At 42.9% G+C, this 17,181-nt stretch overlaps 1 protein-coding gene across 5 annotated transcripts in view; it reads right to left on the bottom strand.

The window, feature by feature from the left end:
• The window catches only part of LOC126198710 (glycine receptor subunit alpha-3), a 646,434-nt gene that overhangs the window by 301,664 nt on the left and 327,589 nt on the right, over window positions 1-17,181 (bottom strand). For all 5 annotated transcript variants that reach the window (XM_049935220.1, XM_049935223.1, XM_049935222.1 and 2 more), the window contains exon 2: window positions 1,507-1,635. In XM_049935220.1, the coding sequence (XP_049791177.1) occupies window positions 1,507-1,562 (56 nt within the window). In that variant the 5' untranslated portion in view covers window positions 1,563-1,635. The remainder of the gene's footprint in view (window positions 1-1,506; window positions 1,636-17,181) is intronic.

The following is a 17,181-nucleotide window of genomic DNA, read 5'->3' as shown; positions in this document are numbered from 1 at the left end:
TTGAACAAATCAGCATTTGTAGCCCATGTTGCTGAAGAAAACCATTCTGTCGGAAACATTGAGGATAACTTAAAAATTTTGCATCTAGCAGAAAAAGGAGCCACTATGAATATATTAGAAGAATTAGAAATACACACACACACACAAACAGCACCCCAGACTAAATGCTTAACGAACAAATAGAGTTAGCTAACACCCCTTTCTTGAAAAATTTCCAAAAATTACTTTCCAGCCTCAAAAGCAAATAATATTAGTACACCTATCTGCAGATCAAGTAGCAAATTTATATGTTACTATAATTGTCATGATGCTAAATGTAATTAAATAATATACTATTTTACTTATACAGTTCTCATGATGCTAAACGTAATTAAGTAATATACTATTTTACCTATACAGTTCTATAAAAAAACTTTATAATTAATTTAAAAATATCAACTCAAAAATTCAATGTCTCTGTACTAGCGTAAAAGGCATTACAGTTGCGTAAATGAATACATGATCCTTTCCAAACATAGGACATCATTGTCAAATGTTACGATATATCATAGCATCTGTGATACTCATATGTTTGTAAGCTCTTTGTATGTATCAAAACATGTGGTGCGTGGTAGAAATCTTCTCAGTGACAAATCTAAACTGTTTAGTGAGAACAATTTACGTGTGCAACAATAATAATGCAGCGGGAATGCATTTACTTCTATTGGACGAATGTTATGATAACAAACACTCCAAACCGACGTTTCACGTAAGTCACATGCAACGAAAATCTGTAACGCAACCATCTGTGTGTGGCGTTGTTTATATTTATGTATTATTTATATTTTAGGAAAATTAATCTGTAAAAAAAAACACACAACATGTCATAAAGAAAGCGTCTAAACCGTCTGAGGATGAAACACAACGATTCGAAACCGGTAACGGTGCCCTTTGAATAACGGAACTGAAAGTAAATTTGTGGTTGGTTGCTGTCCTAACACCATCAACATTTGTCTTCAAACAACAGCCACGGTCTCTATCATGTCATCATATGACAAAATTGCAGTAATACAATAGTTGACAAATGTTATGACTGGTAGCGGTAATTTCAAAAAACTTTTATACATTTCTTGAGACAGTCACGGTCGAAAAATAGTCAAAATGGCTTTAAATTCTTCTTATAGCTATTCTCCTCCCAACCAATACTCATGTTACATCACAAAGGGACAGGATGATGGGACATGCGTTAAGATGTCAAGGAATAATTTGCATGGTACTTGAGGGAGCTGTAATTGGTAAAAACTACAGAGCAGGACAGAGATTGGAATATATCCAACAGGATAATAATGAAGGGAGTTGGGTGCAAGTGCTACGGTGAGATGAAGAGGTTGGCGCAGCAGAGGACTTCGTGGCGGGTGGCATCAGACCACTCACAAGATTGATGACGTCAACACCCCTCCCCACCGCCACCATAAACATAGGAAGTTTTAGTAGATGTTTGGCACACGGTTGATGGCACTCACTTACCACATGGCGAGCAGCGCGAACAGCAGAATGGCGAGCGCCGTGCAGGAGGCGGTCATAGCGGCGCGGCCCGCATCTGCATCCTGCCGCAGCCACCAGCCAGCGCACACCGGCCAGCGGACCACTCCTCACCTGCAACACCATCACTCTCACTCACCCTCCTCACCTGTACATGCACATCGTAGTCCATGCGCCTTGAAAGGCGGGATGTAAGAAAATGGACTATGTATATAATCGTAGGCAGTGACGCCAGACAAAAATGGCTATATTTCTGAACTGAGATTATGATCATTAACTCATTACGAGTGTTATCTGTTTTTCTCCGGTCACATCACATTCCGTTGCTAATAAGCTCGCTAGAATATCCAATAGGTCCTGTAATACGATCTAAGACAAAAAAAGACTCACCACGAAGGAATTATCTGAATGGGACGGAAATTGGTAGATGTGATCTACATATATAGACAAATTATTACAATTTCAGAAACACTGGATGATTTATTCACGAGAAAGAGCTTCTCAAATTGCGCAAGCCAATAACGCGTTGGTCCAACCCCTGGCCCTCATGCAAGCAGTTTTTCGGCTTAGCATTGATTCATAGAGTTGTTGGATGTCTTCCTGAAGGATATCGTATGAGATTCTGTCCAATTGGGCGTTAGCTCGTCAAAATCCTTGGTTGGCTGAAGGACCCTGCCCATAAGGCTCCAAACGCTCTCAACTGGCGAGAGACCCGGCTACCTTGCTGGCCAAGTAGGGTTTAGCAATCACGGAGACAAGCAGTAAAAACGCTCACCGAAGAGCATTATCTTGCTGAAATGTAAGCCCAGGATGGCTTGTCACGAAGAGCATAGAATATAGTCCACGCACCGCTGTGCTCTAAGGGTGCCACAGAAGACAAAGGTGTGCTGCTGAAAAGAAATGGCACCCCATACCGTCACTCCTGGTCGTCGGGTGATAGTAAGGATGCCGGTCGATGTGGCCGTGCGGTTCTAGGCGCTGCAGTCTGAAGCCGAGCGACCGCTACGGTCGCAGGTTCGAATCCTGCCTCGGGCATGGATGTGTGTGATGTCCTTAGGTTAGTTAAGTTTAATTAGTTCTAAGTTCTAGGCGACTGATGACCTCAGAAGTTAAGTCGCATAGTGCTCAGAGCCATTTGATAGTAAGGGTGATATCCCACCGCTTTCCGGATGGTCTCCAGACACATCTTCGGCTTGGTATCTCATTGACAGGAGTGGAATTGTCTTCAGCGATGAGCCCCGCTTCAAAATGAGTCCCGAAGACCAGCGAGGACGTCTCTGGAGGCGCCATACGGTCCTACGACCAGGACTAAAGGTCTAGCGTGCCACTTCTTCTCAAAGCAGCACACCTGTTGTTGTCATCTGCGGCACGCTTTAGAGCACAGCAGTACGTCGACGATATTCCACTCCCCGTTTGGTTGCCCTTCATGACAAGCCATCTTGGACTTACATTTCAACAAGATAATGCCCGTCCGCATGCGAGGAGAGTTTTTACTGGTTGTCTCCGTGCTTGCCAGACCCTACCTTGGCCAACAAGGTCGACAGATCTCTTCCGGATTGAGAACGTTTGGAGCATTATGGGCAAGGCCCTTCAACCAGCCTGGGATTTGACGATCTAACGCGCCAGTTGGGCAGAATTTGACACGATATCCCTCAGGAAGATATCCAACAACTATGTCAATCAACGGCAACGGCCTTGCTGCAGTGGTTACACCGGTTCCCGTGAGATCACCGAAGTTCGCTTAACTTGTCGGGCGTGGTCGGAACTTGGATGGGTGACCATCGAGGCCGCCATGCGCTGTTGCCATTTTTCGGGGTGCGCTCAGCCTCGTGATGCCAATTGAGGAGCTACTCGTCCGAATAGTAGCGGCTTCGGTCAAGAATACTTTCATAACGACTGGGAGAGAGGTGTGCTGACCCCACGCCCCTCCTATCCGCATCCTCCATGGAGGATGACACGGCGGTCGGATGGTCCCAGTAGGCTACTCGTGGCCTGAAGACGGAGTGCTTTGTGAATCAACGCTAAGCCGAATAACTGCTTGCATAAGGGCCAGAGGTGACTTGCTCAATTTCTGAAGCTCTTTCTCTTGATATTTTTTTTTGTTTGTAATCATTTACTTTTCTAGACACATATATCACATCTACCGATTTCCGTCCCATTCCGTTAATTCGTTCTTGGTGCATAATTGTCTTTTTGTGTTTAAGTGCGCAGTATGTAATAACAGTGATAAAATGCTCAACAGATGACTGACATTTTGCAGGAAGCATGCAGCGAAAGGTGATTCTACAGTACTAGGCCTGGAATTTGCTAACAGAATATTCTTTAATTTGACCTCAATATCTCATTCAGGGTATACACATACCACTCTGTCGATGTGTTCAGGACTGACTTACAGAATGGAAAAGGGATCACAACTATTTCATACAACCAAGAAAATAAGTTTTTGTTAATTTTAAAACGACAGTTTAATTTTAAATAAAAGTGGACTTGTCAAAGGCATACACACCAAGAAAATATTACTACCAAAAGACACATGATCCAGGAGCTAACACGTGGCTCATCATTCGGCCCTCTCTCCTTACATAAATCAAACAAATGGTCCCTTAACATAAGAAAAAAGGAGAAAGGAGTACATTTGGGTCTAGCCTCGTGTAAGGAGTTGTAAGATGCTGAGGATAAGACAAAAATGACACAGGTAACTCGCTCATTCTGTCACTCAAATGTACAGGAAGGAAAAAGGCAGTAATCATTTCCACAACCCGCTACTACAAAACTATTCCGAAACCAAGCAGAGAGGGCACTGGAGGGTATCGTGTGTGGACACGCCGCCATTACAATATGTTGAAAATTAGAAATCTGAGAACGGAAAGAAACTAACTGCACTTGTAGGTATTCATTATGAGTGAAAATTCTTGTACTGCAAGGTGAATAACAGTGTAAAGCAAATCTGGCGCTGTACACTACCTGTATGACTACATGACGTCTACGCTATCATTTGACAAACCATCACGTCAGTGAACATTGTGGCTATCGAGAAGAAAAACGGTCTGCTCTTGGTGAAATTGTTTTATGTGAACAGCAGCAATAATAGTACTGCACTGGAAATGGAGATGAGCGTTTGGCGTCATTGGCCGGAAGGCCCGTACGGGGCAGGTCCGGCCGCCTTGGTGCAGATCTCATTACATTCCACGCCACATTGGGCGACCTGCGCACCGGATGGGGATGAAATGATGATGAAGACAACACAACACCCAGTCCCTGGGCGGAGAAGATTCCCGACCCAGCCGAGAATCGAACCCGGGCCCCTTAGGACAGAGTACTGCACTGATAGAGCATCGCTGACTGAAAAGTCTGAGGAGATTTCTAGTGTCATTAAATGGCTTATAGATGATGATAATGCAGTTCGAAAACACAGATGAGCTTGCTGTCGTATCTGGAAGAAGGCTTCCTATCCTGGTGCAAGTTATTGACGAGGTTGCTGTTGCAACGCGTGCCCCGATTAATGCTGTCACGAGAATTGTCCATCCCATGGTCAACAATATAGAACGTTTTCTGTCTGTCTTACACTGGTACCAGTACAAGATCCAGGCGGTACAAGAACTGAAACCTCATTATAAGCAACTACGTTCCGAGTTTGCTCTTCGATTTCTGACACGGATCGATGATTTGTGGCCGGGCAATATTCTATGAAGTGACGAGGCAACTTCTACATCACAGTGTGTAGCGAATACACAGAACTGCCGAATTTTGGGTACTGTTAAGCTACGTACTGTGTACGAAGAGGCATTGCGCTCGCCATATGTGACTCTGTGGTTTGGATTCACAAGCACCTTCATTCTGGGTACGTTCTTTTATGCATACAATACACCCAAAGGGTCTGTCAGGCGTACCGTGACGTCTGTACTTTGTCGAGACCTTCTTGTACAGCATGTGATATCTGCTTTGAAAGATCACAATAGTGCAAAAACCACTGTTTTCATGCAAGATGGAGCAACAACTCACGTTTCTCGCCCACTGTTGTTGTGGACTTCAGTCCACAGACTGGTTAGATACAGCTCTCCATGCTACTCTATCCCGTGCAAGCTTCTTCATCTCTGAGTAACTACTGCAACCTACTTCCTTCTGAATCTGCTTACTGTAGTCATCTCTTGGTCTCTCTACGATTTTTACCCTCCGTACTTCCCTCCAGTACTAAAGTGATCATCCCTTGATGCCTCAGAACGTGTCCTACCAACCGATCCCTTCTTCTAGTCAAGCTGCGCCACAAATTCCACTTCTCCCCAATTCTGTTCAGTACCTCCTCATTAGTCACGTGATCTACCCATCTAATCTTCAGCATTCTTCTGTAGCACTACATTTCGGAAGCTTCTATTCTCTTCTTGTCTAAACTATTTACCATCCATGTTTCAAAATGGTTCAAATGGCTCTGAGCGCTATGGGACTCAACTTCTGTGGTCATCAGTCCCCTAGACTTAGAACTACTTAAACCTAAGTACATCACAAACAACCATGCCCGAGGCGGGATTCGAACCTACGACCGTAGCAGCAGCGCGGTTCCGGACTGGAGCGCCTAGAACCGCTCGGCCACATGTTTCACTTCCATACATGGCTACACTCCATACAAATACTTTCAGAAAGGACTTCCTGACACTTAAATCTATACTGTAAGATCTGCTTAATGCAACCTTGCACGAACGTGTTACTACCAGAGGTTTTCCAGGTGCATGACCTGCGAGATCACCCATTCTGAATCCATTATATCTTTGGATTCGATCTGAAGGTCAGTACGCAGGAATACGTTGCTCAGATACCACTAGAACTGTTGCAAATGTTTATCAAGTCGTTTTGAAGAAACTGTGTAAGCGGCGGTTAATAATAAAATCAAAATTATGCCTTTCTCACATCGTTGGCCTTTTCCGCCTGCATCCAATTCCTAGCCCATTACTTTTATAAACATTTCTATACGTCTATTTTGCATGTACAACGCCAGATTTGCACCTAGTGGCCAAAACTGGAACTAATTTTTGCCTGCGTGAATCAGTTCCGTGTTAATGCAATAGAATATCCAATACGTTTCGTTACGATACGATAATTAAGGCCTACACTGGACCTCTGCGAGTTGTTGCACATTAATTATAACCATCTGGTAATTTTCACAGCTGCTTTAGGTAAGCAATGAACACATGCAGGGCTCATCTCGCACAAAGCTATCTAACGGCTAATTCTTCAAGCACAATGGACAGTACTGTTCCCTGTGATGTGCCTGTGGGGCCAATTACCACACACGGCTTTAAACGGAGATCGCTCAACTCCTTATTAAGCATTGTGTCTCATGTTGTACTTTTGGGACCTCCTTCGCATGGGTTACTTTGAACAGAAGTACGGAACAGTTTGAATTCAGCCGCTCACTGAGTAAGGTTCCCGAAGGATTAAAACTTAAGAGCGTGATGTGGCCTCGTACACGTAACCTTGCCTTCGCGGGCATTGCTGTTATCAACTGAGCTATCCAGTCCCGTTTCGATACACAGTTTTAGCCTGACAGAAAGTTATAAAAGATAGCACACTTCTCTGAAGAGAGAAGGATTCATTCTGGTTATAACTGTCTCCTTACAACGGTCCAGAAACACTAACTGACTTTCCGTTGGCCAGAAACCGTGGAAAAGGAAGTATTTCATAAGGTCAATATATTTAAATTTGACAATTTCAATAAATCGCAAAAAAGTTCACTCGTAAAAGCCATGTATATAACACTGTTCCATAGACCAAGTCGACTCTTGACACTTTTTTGGCCAACATCCGCAAACATAAAAAAAAAAAATTATATCAGTGCCATTTATTTGCCAGGTCAAGAACTCTTTCACTTGTTAGTATAGATGAACATAACTAATGCAAACTGTTCTTTACGTTACAGTTACCTACTATTAACACTTGTCACCCTGTGCTTTAGACGTTTCCTATCATACTGTTCATATCACTATCGTTTATTTATTTAAATTTATTGTTGATTTATCCTGAGAAGATTAATGTCATAAGGTCCTCTCATGCATCTTACTATGCACGTTCATATTTGATCATAGTTATTACGACACATATAAGAGGTCTTACACGTAGTACGGAACCCAACACCTTGAACTAATATGAGAGAACTAGTAAAAATAGTAATACTTGTTGCAGGAAAATCACAGTTATATTTACTTGTGAAAATGAAGATAATTTTTGGGCAGGGAGAAGAGAGATTTGGATTGTAGCAATGAACATGAGAGAAGAGGTAGGAGAGTGGAACAAAACATATCATTAATCAAGTAAAGTGAAAACAAAAAAGCGTGACTGACTGGAAAACGAAACTAAGGAGAAGCTCAATTGGGTGAATATGTGAGCATGTGTTTCACTGGTTGATAGAGAAATGTCTATAAATGTTAATCGTTTAACATGTACTTCGTATTTATGTAAGTACACTAAACTTACAGCCGTAGCTTACATCCAAACAACTATTTGTATGGACCCAAAACAAGAATCCAAAACTGTCGATCGAAGAAACAACATAAAAATATTAAAATGAGGATGTCAATAAATCTAGCAAGGAAGCTGCAGCAGTTGCCAATAGCACAAAACAGATACATACGTATTTGCTGTAAAACTGGTAGCTTATGTGGCTATATCTACAGTACTGACAGAGATGCATTTCCCGAGTGTAAAATGTGTAAGGAACGATATAGATTAACATCATGCTGTCATCGACCAGAGGAGATGGCAATATTACCTCAGGCTTCCTGATGACTATAACGCAAGAGGTGAAACGAGTAACTGGAAACATGTCCAATTAGCCAAATATGCATTCTCGGATCTTAAATGTCGCACACTAAAGTACTACGTGTGTTATGCATATTCAGATCACGTTTTTCAATTGAAAGACAAGCGTTGTGCCTTCACCGTTCAACATTTTACTGTTCCGAAATATTCAGAGAACGTAGCATTGTTTTCAGCGGTTTCAAGGAAAGAGGGTAATGAAATACCTCACTGGGGCATACTCAGTCGCATCTGCAGGATGACACTTTATCGTGAAATGTTGGTTCACCGATCCATAGGGAGAAGCGTTAAGGCAGCGAATGCCAATAAATGATTATTTCATAAATTATGTTAATAAGGTAGATAAAAAAATTAGTTTGTGTGTTTTTCTCTCTTTCATGTATGGTGCGACAGTCAATCAACATACAGTTGACGGCATTCTTCGCCCGTAGCGGCAGTGCCGCAAGAACAAAACGTCACTGCCAACATTCGCCTACCAGCCGAAGGCCGATGAAGGGAGAAGACAATGAAAATTGTACTTTACTTGCTGAACCATTTTTTTTTAAGAAAGAGTAAATGTGAGAATAAAACATGATATATTGTACTGTATGTTGTAAAACAGGAAGTTCAGTGTTTGTTGAGATCTGGTTATGTAAAGATCGATGTATTGTATTGTTTTGGTTACTGTCGATGATAGTTATATAAGATCAAAAATCTGCAAATGACTTATGAAGCACTTGAAGACGTATATTATCTCTGAAGAATAAGACTGTTGAAATGTATTGCGATTAACGTATTGGTCGCTTTTGATGCTTTGTAGTAAGTTGATGCTAGTAGTAAAAAGTGAAATCTTTCGCCAGCTATGGATTTTGAGTGATTTGAGTTCGAGTGAAGGAAAAAAAAAACAATGTCGAGATAAATTTCAGAAAGATTATCTAATCTAAAAGTAACATCTGGCTGTTTGAAACTATGCTTCTACACCTACATCTACTTTTATACTCCGCAAGCCACCCAACGGTGTGTGGCGGAGGGCACTTTACGTGCCACCGTCATTACCTCCCTTTCCTGTTCCAGTCGCGTATGGTTTGTGGGAAGAACGACTGCCGGAAAGCCTCCGTGCGCGCTCGAATCTCTCTAATTTTACACTCGTGATCTCCTCAGGAGGTATAAGTAGGGGGAAGCAATATATTCGATACCTCATCCACAAACGCACCCTCTCGAAACCTGGACAGCAAGCTACACCGCGATGCAGAGCGCCTCTCTTGCAGAAGCTGCCACTTGAGTTTGCTAAACATCTCCGTAACGCTATCACGCTTACCAAATAACCCTGTGACGAAACGAACCGCTCTTCTTTGGATCTTCTCTATCTCCTCTGTCAACCCGACCTGGTACGGATCGCACACTGATGAGCAATATTCAAGTATAGGTCGAACGAGTGTTTTGTAAGCCACCTCCTTTGTTGATGGACTACATTTTCTAAGGACTCTCCCAATGAATCTCAACCTGGCACCCACCTTACCAACAATTAATTTTATATGATCATTACACTTCAAATCGTTACGTACGCATACTCCCAGATATTTTACAGAAGTAACTGCTACCAGTGTTTGTTCCGCTAACATATAATCATACAATAAAGGATCCTTCTTTCTATGTATTCGCAATACATTACATTTGTCTATGTTAAGGGACAGTTGCCACTCCCTGCACCAAGTGCCTATCCGCTGCAGATCTTCCTGCATTTCGCTACAATTTTCTAATGCTGCAACTTCTCTGTATACTACAGCATCATCCGCGAAAAGCCGCATGGAACTTCCGACACTATCTACTAGGTCATTTATATATATTGTGAAAAGCAATGGTCCCATAACAGTCCCCTGTGGCACGCCAGAGGTTACTTTAACGTCTGTAGACATCTCTCCATTGAGAACAACATGCTGTGTTCTGTTTGCTAAAAACTCTTCAATCCAGTCACACAGCTGGTCTGATATTCCGTAGGCTCATACTTTGTTTATCAGGCGACAGTCCGGAACTGTATCGAACGCATTCCGGAAGTCAAGGGAAATGGCATCTACCTGGGAGCCTGTATCTAATATTTTCTAAGTCTCATGAACAAATAAAGCGAGTTGGGTCTCACACGATCGCTGTTTCCGGAATCCATGTTGATTCCTACAGAGTAGATTCTGGGTTTCCAGAAATGACATGATAGGCGAGCAAAATACATGTTCTAAAATTCTACAACAGATCGATGTCAGAGACATAGGTCTATAGTTTCGCGCATCTGCTCGACGACCCTTCTTGAAGACTGGAACTACCTGTGCTCTTTTCGAATCATTTGGAACCTTCTGTTCCTCTAGAGACTTGCGGTACACGGCTGTTAGAAGGGGGGCAAGTTCTTTCGCGTACTCTGTGCTTAAAGTGAGAGAAACCAATACAAATTATTGCCAGATAGTAGATATGAAACGTACTTTGTTGAAACAACAGGTTGGTCTAATCTGTCAAGTAAAGTGTTGATTAGAGTTGCTTTTCTCTTATGTTAGAGTTTGACAGTTTACAGTGGAAACGAAACTTTTACTCATAGAAGTTAGAGTCGTGCTGAGCATTAATTGTCTTTGGTTGTTGACAAACTCGCAGCTGTTTGTCAGTTCAGTGTTGCAAAAGAAAAGTAAGATCATTAGCCGGGGCCCGGTGTGCCGGCCAGTCTGTGGATGGTCTTGCCGCACGGTTCAGGGAGCCTTGTAACGGCCCGCGTGGCTGCCCCCGCCGGAGGCTCGAGCCCCCCTCGGGCCCGGGCGTGTGCGTCGCACTTAGTGTAAGTTAGTTTAAGTTACATTAAGTAGTGCGCAAGCCCAGGGACCGATGACCTCAGTAGTTTGGTTCCACAGGACTTACCACAAATTTCCAATTAAATTCATTAAAATCATCCGCATCGACTGTAGATTTTGAATGCAGTTTGTTCAGTCATTCTTCGAGTGCATGTAAAAGATTAGGGCAGTGATTCTGGATATGAATTCTGAACGGATTAGTTAATTATGCATCCCAGAGCTGCGACGAGTTAATGTTTTTCTGTGTCGGCATAGCAATCAAGATAAACAAGATCGCTAAAAATGGAGAAAATCTAATATTGATACGTTAAATCTTTAACGTCAAGATAAAAGTAACTTATCCAATCTCCCGCCTGCAAGAAAAAACGCCAAGAGCCTGTGTGAACCCATTATCTTCGGACATTGTGTTGCAAATGGCCTTCATGCAATTTCGTGGTCATCCGATCTGGCTGTTAATAAAGTGGCTGTACTCACTATAGGAGCGTTACATCGGTTGACTAAATATATGTATAAGGTCTCGCCACTGCGCACACTGTAGTATCTCCCCACGAGAACGAAGACTAAACGGTTGACACATTGCTGTTTTACAACACAAAATTAACACGTGTGAGAACATAGAAATTTTTCTTACCGGGTATCAGTTTCAACACATCGCAGCAAGGACTATCAGTTATTACTGACATTACAGCTGTAGTAGAGTGAAGGAACCATACATGAGTAGTTCAAAAACATCCTATGCAGCATTATGAGTCTTGTAACTCAAAGAGGTGTAAACGTATTAGAAGCTAATTATATCCTGTTGTTGAAAGCTTCTATTACTGTTCAAAAATGGCTCTGAGCACTATGGGACTTAACATCTGAGGTCATCAGTCCCCTAGAACTTAGAACTACTTAAACCTAACTAACCTAAGGGCATCACACACATCCATGCCCGAGGCAGGATTCGAACCTGCGACCGTAGCGGTCGCGCGGTTCCAGACTATAGCGCCTAGAACCGCTCGGCCACCCTGTCCGGCTCTATTACTGTGTTGCCGTGTTTTCGAATTAGTTTTGGTTTTTAAGCTCTGCCTCTCCAAAATACAATGTTTTCCCTTTTGATATTCTCTACCCAAACATATTTCGACATTAGTGGGTCATAATCCAGCAAGTGAACGAGTTACTTTACCCCGAGAACATGCACTGTCTACAAGTAGAGGAGAGTAAAAGTCATTTTCGTGTAATGTTTTAAGTAACGTCACGTTTACGAGAATGGTACACTGTTATAAATTTCTGAACACGTCTTTAGAAGAGGAAGCAATTTAGCGAGCGAAAGATGTAGGGTGCTATAAAAAATTCGAACAAAGATAAAAGAAAGGTGATCATATTGGTTAATGCCGCCCTTGTACATAAAATTACGAACAACTTAAATTGGAAGGAACACAGAAAATGTTGTGGGGAAGGGTAACCAATGATTGCGTTTTATTGGCAGGACACTTGGAAAATGTAACTGACCTACTAAGGAGATTGTCTACACTACGTTTGTCCATCCTCTTTTAGAATACTGCTGCGGAGTGTGGGATCCTTACCAGATAGGAATGACGGAGTACATCGAAAAAGTTCAAAGAAAGGCAGCACGTTTTGTATTATCGCGAAATATGGGAGAGAGTGTCACAGAAATGAAACAGGATTTGGGCTGGAAATCATTAAAAAAAAGGCGTTTTTCGTTGCGACGGAATCTTCTCACGAAATTCCAATCACCAACTTTCTCCTCCGAATGCGAAAATATTTTGTTGACACCGACCTACATAGGGAGGAACGATCACCACGATAAAGTTAGGGAAAGATATAGGTGTTCATTCTTCACGCGCACTATACGAGATTGGACTAATAGAGAATCGTGAAGGTGATTCGATGAACCCTCTGCCAGGCACATGAATGTGATTTGCAGCGTATCCATGTAGATGTAGAAAATCTGTTTTTTTTTCTTTGCCTCTGGACAAATACTTATTTTGGGTGTCAATATACGATGTCTGTTCAAAAAACTCCGGAACATTCGTTATTTTCTCGTTGGAGCAAATTAGGGTTGGCAACCCTGCACACATCTGTGTTTAAGGTGTGATGCCGGAAGATTCATTGTTGCCTCTCTGTTAGTTATTGCTCAGTGCTGTATTAACTAGAAGGTTGTGCCGCGTAGTTTGCGAATTTCGAGATGGCAGAGTCAGAGGAGCAACGCGTCTGCATTAACTTCTGCGTGAAACTCAGGAAAACTTTTACAGACACACCAAATGATTCAGGAAGCCTATGGCGATGAGCGCCTGAGCCGAACTCGCTGTTACGAAAGGTTCACACGATTTAAAAAGGGCTGGACGGAAGTTAAAGAGCCGGCCAGAGTGGCCGTGGGGCTCTAGACGCTGCAATCTGGAACCGAGCCACCGCTACGGTCGCAGGTTCGAATCCTGCCTCGGGCATGGATGTGTGTGCTGTCCTTAGGTTAGTTAGGTTTAATTAGTTCTAAGTTCTAGGCGACTGATGACCTCAGAAGTTAAGTCGTATAGTGCTCAGAGCCATTTGAACCATTTTTTTGAAGTTAAAGATGCCCCCAATTCAGGACGTACTTCGACGTCTACCGACGACGCTCATGTCAGGAACGTCAACGAAATTGTGTGTGTCAGTCCAAGACTGACTGTCCTACAGATTGCAGATGAATGTAACATTTCAGTTGGATCATGTCATGAAATTCTGACACAGCATTTTCGAATGCATCGTGTTGCCGCGAAGTTCGTCACACGGCTCATGAGTTAAGACCAGAAAGACGTTCGCCTCACAATCTGTGAAGAGCTCTTGGATAGAGCAAATGAGAACGAGATGTTCCTTAAGAGAATAATAAATGTGATGAGATTTTTTTTTATTTCAAAAGTTGAAAACTCCGTTGAAAGGACGAAGATTTGCACCGATAGACGAGACAAAAGGAAATTCGCAGACGGCGTTTCGAGTGATTCAGCAAGAGGCGTACCAAGACTGCTTTTGGAAGTGGAAACGGCTTTGGGAGCGGTGTATCAATTGTGGAGGAGAGTATTTCGAAGGAGACTATGCGCAATAAATAAAAAGTAAGCGTAGAAAAATTATGTGGGGGAAGTTTCGGAATTTTTTGAATAGCTCTCGTAAATTAGACAACCTGTATCTAAAAGACGGGGCAGAAAATGTTTTCTCACTTGCGTCTGTATGCAGAGGGTATTCTGGGACATCAAGACGTTAGAAAATCTTTACGAAATCCCGAAAGACTTGAAGATTATCGTCGCTTAGTACCAAGGCCGTTAGCTCTTTTTCTGCATAAATGACTGTAATGCAATACGGATAAATAAATACAAAGACCCAGTATCGTGTAACAACATGATCGCTGATAAATGCCAGGAATCAATCACAACCGCCAAGTATCTAGCACATTTGATCTGGAGTGTAGTAACGTGAAGCGACCATACAAATCTAATTGTTGGAATAGCAGATGCTGGACACATTTATTGGAAGAATCGAATGGAAGTAGAATTTACCCACGAAGAAAGTCGCTTTAGACCAATTCCTGGATACTCTTTGTCGGTGTGGGAAAACTGCCAAACTGGAATTACAAAAGATATAGGGAAAGTTTAGGAAGTACTACGCGATTCGTCACGGGTATATTTAGTCAGATAAGAGTGTCATACATATACTCACTAAACGTACCTTAAACGTTGACAGGCATCTGCTTTGGCACGAAGTACCTTTCACGACATGTATTCGCGCATGCTACGATAGTCACTTGTGAGCCTAAAAGAACTGTAGTCATGTACATCTCTGGGAACGAACTGCAAGGCATGTCTTGATGGGTTATGCGAGTTTTGACTAGAATCGCTCAGTATGAATGCTAGGAGTCAGAATCGGTTTTGGAAGGTTACGTGAACCACTCACAGAGGCATCCTTTCCACTTTCCTGAACGTGCTGAGTTTCCTCGTAGTATAGACCTTTTGTCTTGAGATAGTGAAAGGGGCACACTTATCTGACTTGGTTCTGGATTGGGATGCGTTTCTCGCTGGGTTTGCACATTTATGCCGCACTAACCTCATTTTGCATTATTTGGCGTTTCAGATCATCGAGAATTAGATTTATGAAATTTTCCTGGGAGATTAAAAATTAAAATTGTGTGCCGTACCGAGTCTCGACCTCAGGACCTTTGTCTTTCGCAGGCATATGCTCTACCATCTGAGCTACCCAAGCACGACTCACGGCCCGTCCTCACAGCTTTATTTCCGCCAGTACTTTGTCACCTACTTTCCAGACTTCACAGAAGCTCTTCTGCGAACCTAGCAGAACTAGCACTCCTGGAAGAAAGGATATTGCGGAGACATGGCTTAGCCACAGCTTGGGGGATGTTTCCAGAATGAGATTTTCACTCTGCAGCGGAGTGTGCGCTGTTATGAAACTTTCCTAGCAGATTAAAACTGTGTGCCGGACCGAGACTCGAACTTGGGACCTTTGCCTTTCGCCTTTTACCTTTGGAGAGTAGGAGACGGGGTACTGGCGGGAGTAAAGCTGTGAGGACGGGGCGTGAGTCATGCTTGAGTAGCTCAGATGATGCCGGCGCAGTAGCTCAGCGTCTTCGGTCAGAAGGTTAGCTACCCTATATATATATATATATATATATATATATATATATATATATATATATACTGAGTTAATGGATCAACATCGAACTGAAACGGGTGTCTATCGACGTCCGCCCCGAGCAGATACAACGAACGAAAACGAACAAAATGAGATTATAAAAAAAATGGTAGAGCACTTGCCCGCGAAAGGCAAAGGTTCCGAGTTCGAGTCTCGGCCCGGCACACAGTTTTAATCTGCCAGGAAAGTTTCATAACAGCGCACACTCCGCTGCAGAGTGAAAATCTCATTCTGGAATTAGATTTATGTCCGCGATACTTTTTGTACTCGTATTTGGCGTTAGGAATGTTAGGTCTTTGTTTGTCCTTTCAATTTGTTTAGAACACGTGAGGAACGATATAAGATGTATTTTTACTAAAATACATACTTAGCTTACGCACAGCGTCTAGGTGTGGACTCTAATTTCAGTCTGTCTTGGTCCCATCTTTTATTCCACTGCTCTTCGCTGAAGTCCATGCCACTCGGAAACTTATATCACAGCAATCAGATAGCGTTTACTTGCACCTGGGTCACATTTCATTTCAGGGCATAAGGCCAGGGTTATAGTCTCTTATGAACATCCGGTTAAAGTAATTAACGAAACGCAGGCTTTCAACGTTATAAGAAAGGCAGTGTGAATCACGAAGAGCTTAACTCTCAAAATTTCAAGAGCCACAACGAGTCAACATGCACTTTTGCTCCTCCAGCTTATCCCTCGCGTAAATACCACGAGGGAAAACTTAAAATTCCGTCATATACGTGTACAAAAATATGGAAACACCCCGAAGAATCCATACAGATGCTAGGCAGGCCTGCAGGATGCGCTCTTGTATTTTACCGCGAACGACACCCGTCCAATGCCCTCAATACTTTACAGGAGTCGGTCGTGGTCACAATAATGCTCTAGGCAGCTGTGAGTGCATTATGACGGAGGTCAGCACTCGAACGTGGGGAAATTATTGGTCCTCGTTTGGTGGGCGCTTCCGTAAGCAAGAAAGCCGAAATGGCCGGTGTTTTAAGGGGCACCGTATCATAGATTTCAATCGAATATAGTGAAAGCGGAAAAACGTTACCCGCCAAGTCATGAAGCGGACGGAAGTGTGTGTTGCGTGATCGTGACGGACCGTCACTGAAGACCATAGTGACGAAAAGAAAGAGCACCTTGTCATTACCAAAGGGGTCTCCATTAGCAGGGAAATGTAGTTCAAGAACCATTCATCAGTGACGCAAATGCCCGTAACAGGAAACCGCGGTGCCTAAGCCATTAAACCTCGACTATGGAGCAATGGAAGAACATCATTCGGTCCGATGAGTTTCCTTTCACAATGTTTTCAACTTCTGGCCGATTTTATGTCCAAAGAGTGAAACGTGGCGGGGGTTCGGTCATGATTTCGGC

This window comes from Schistocerca nitens, chromosome 8 (genome assembly GCF_023898315.1).
Source record: "Schistocerca nitens isolate TAMUIC-IGC-003100 chromosome 8, iqSchNite1.1, whole genome shotgun sequence".
NCBI lineage: Eukaryota > Metazoa > Arthropoda > Insecta > Orthoptera > Acrididae > Schistocerca > Schistocerca nitens.
The sequence above is the reverse complement of the archived record's forward strand: the minus strand, read 5'-3'. Positions and strand labels throughout refer to the sequence as shown.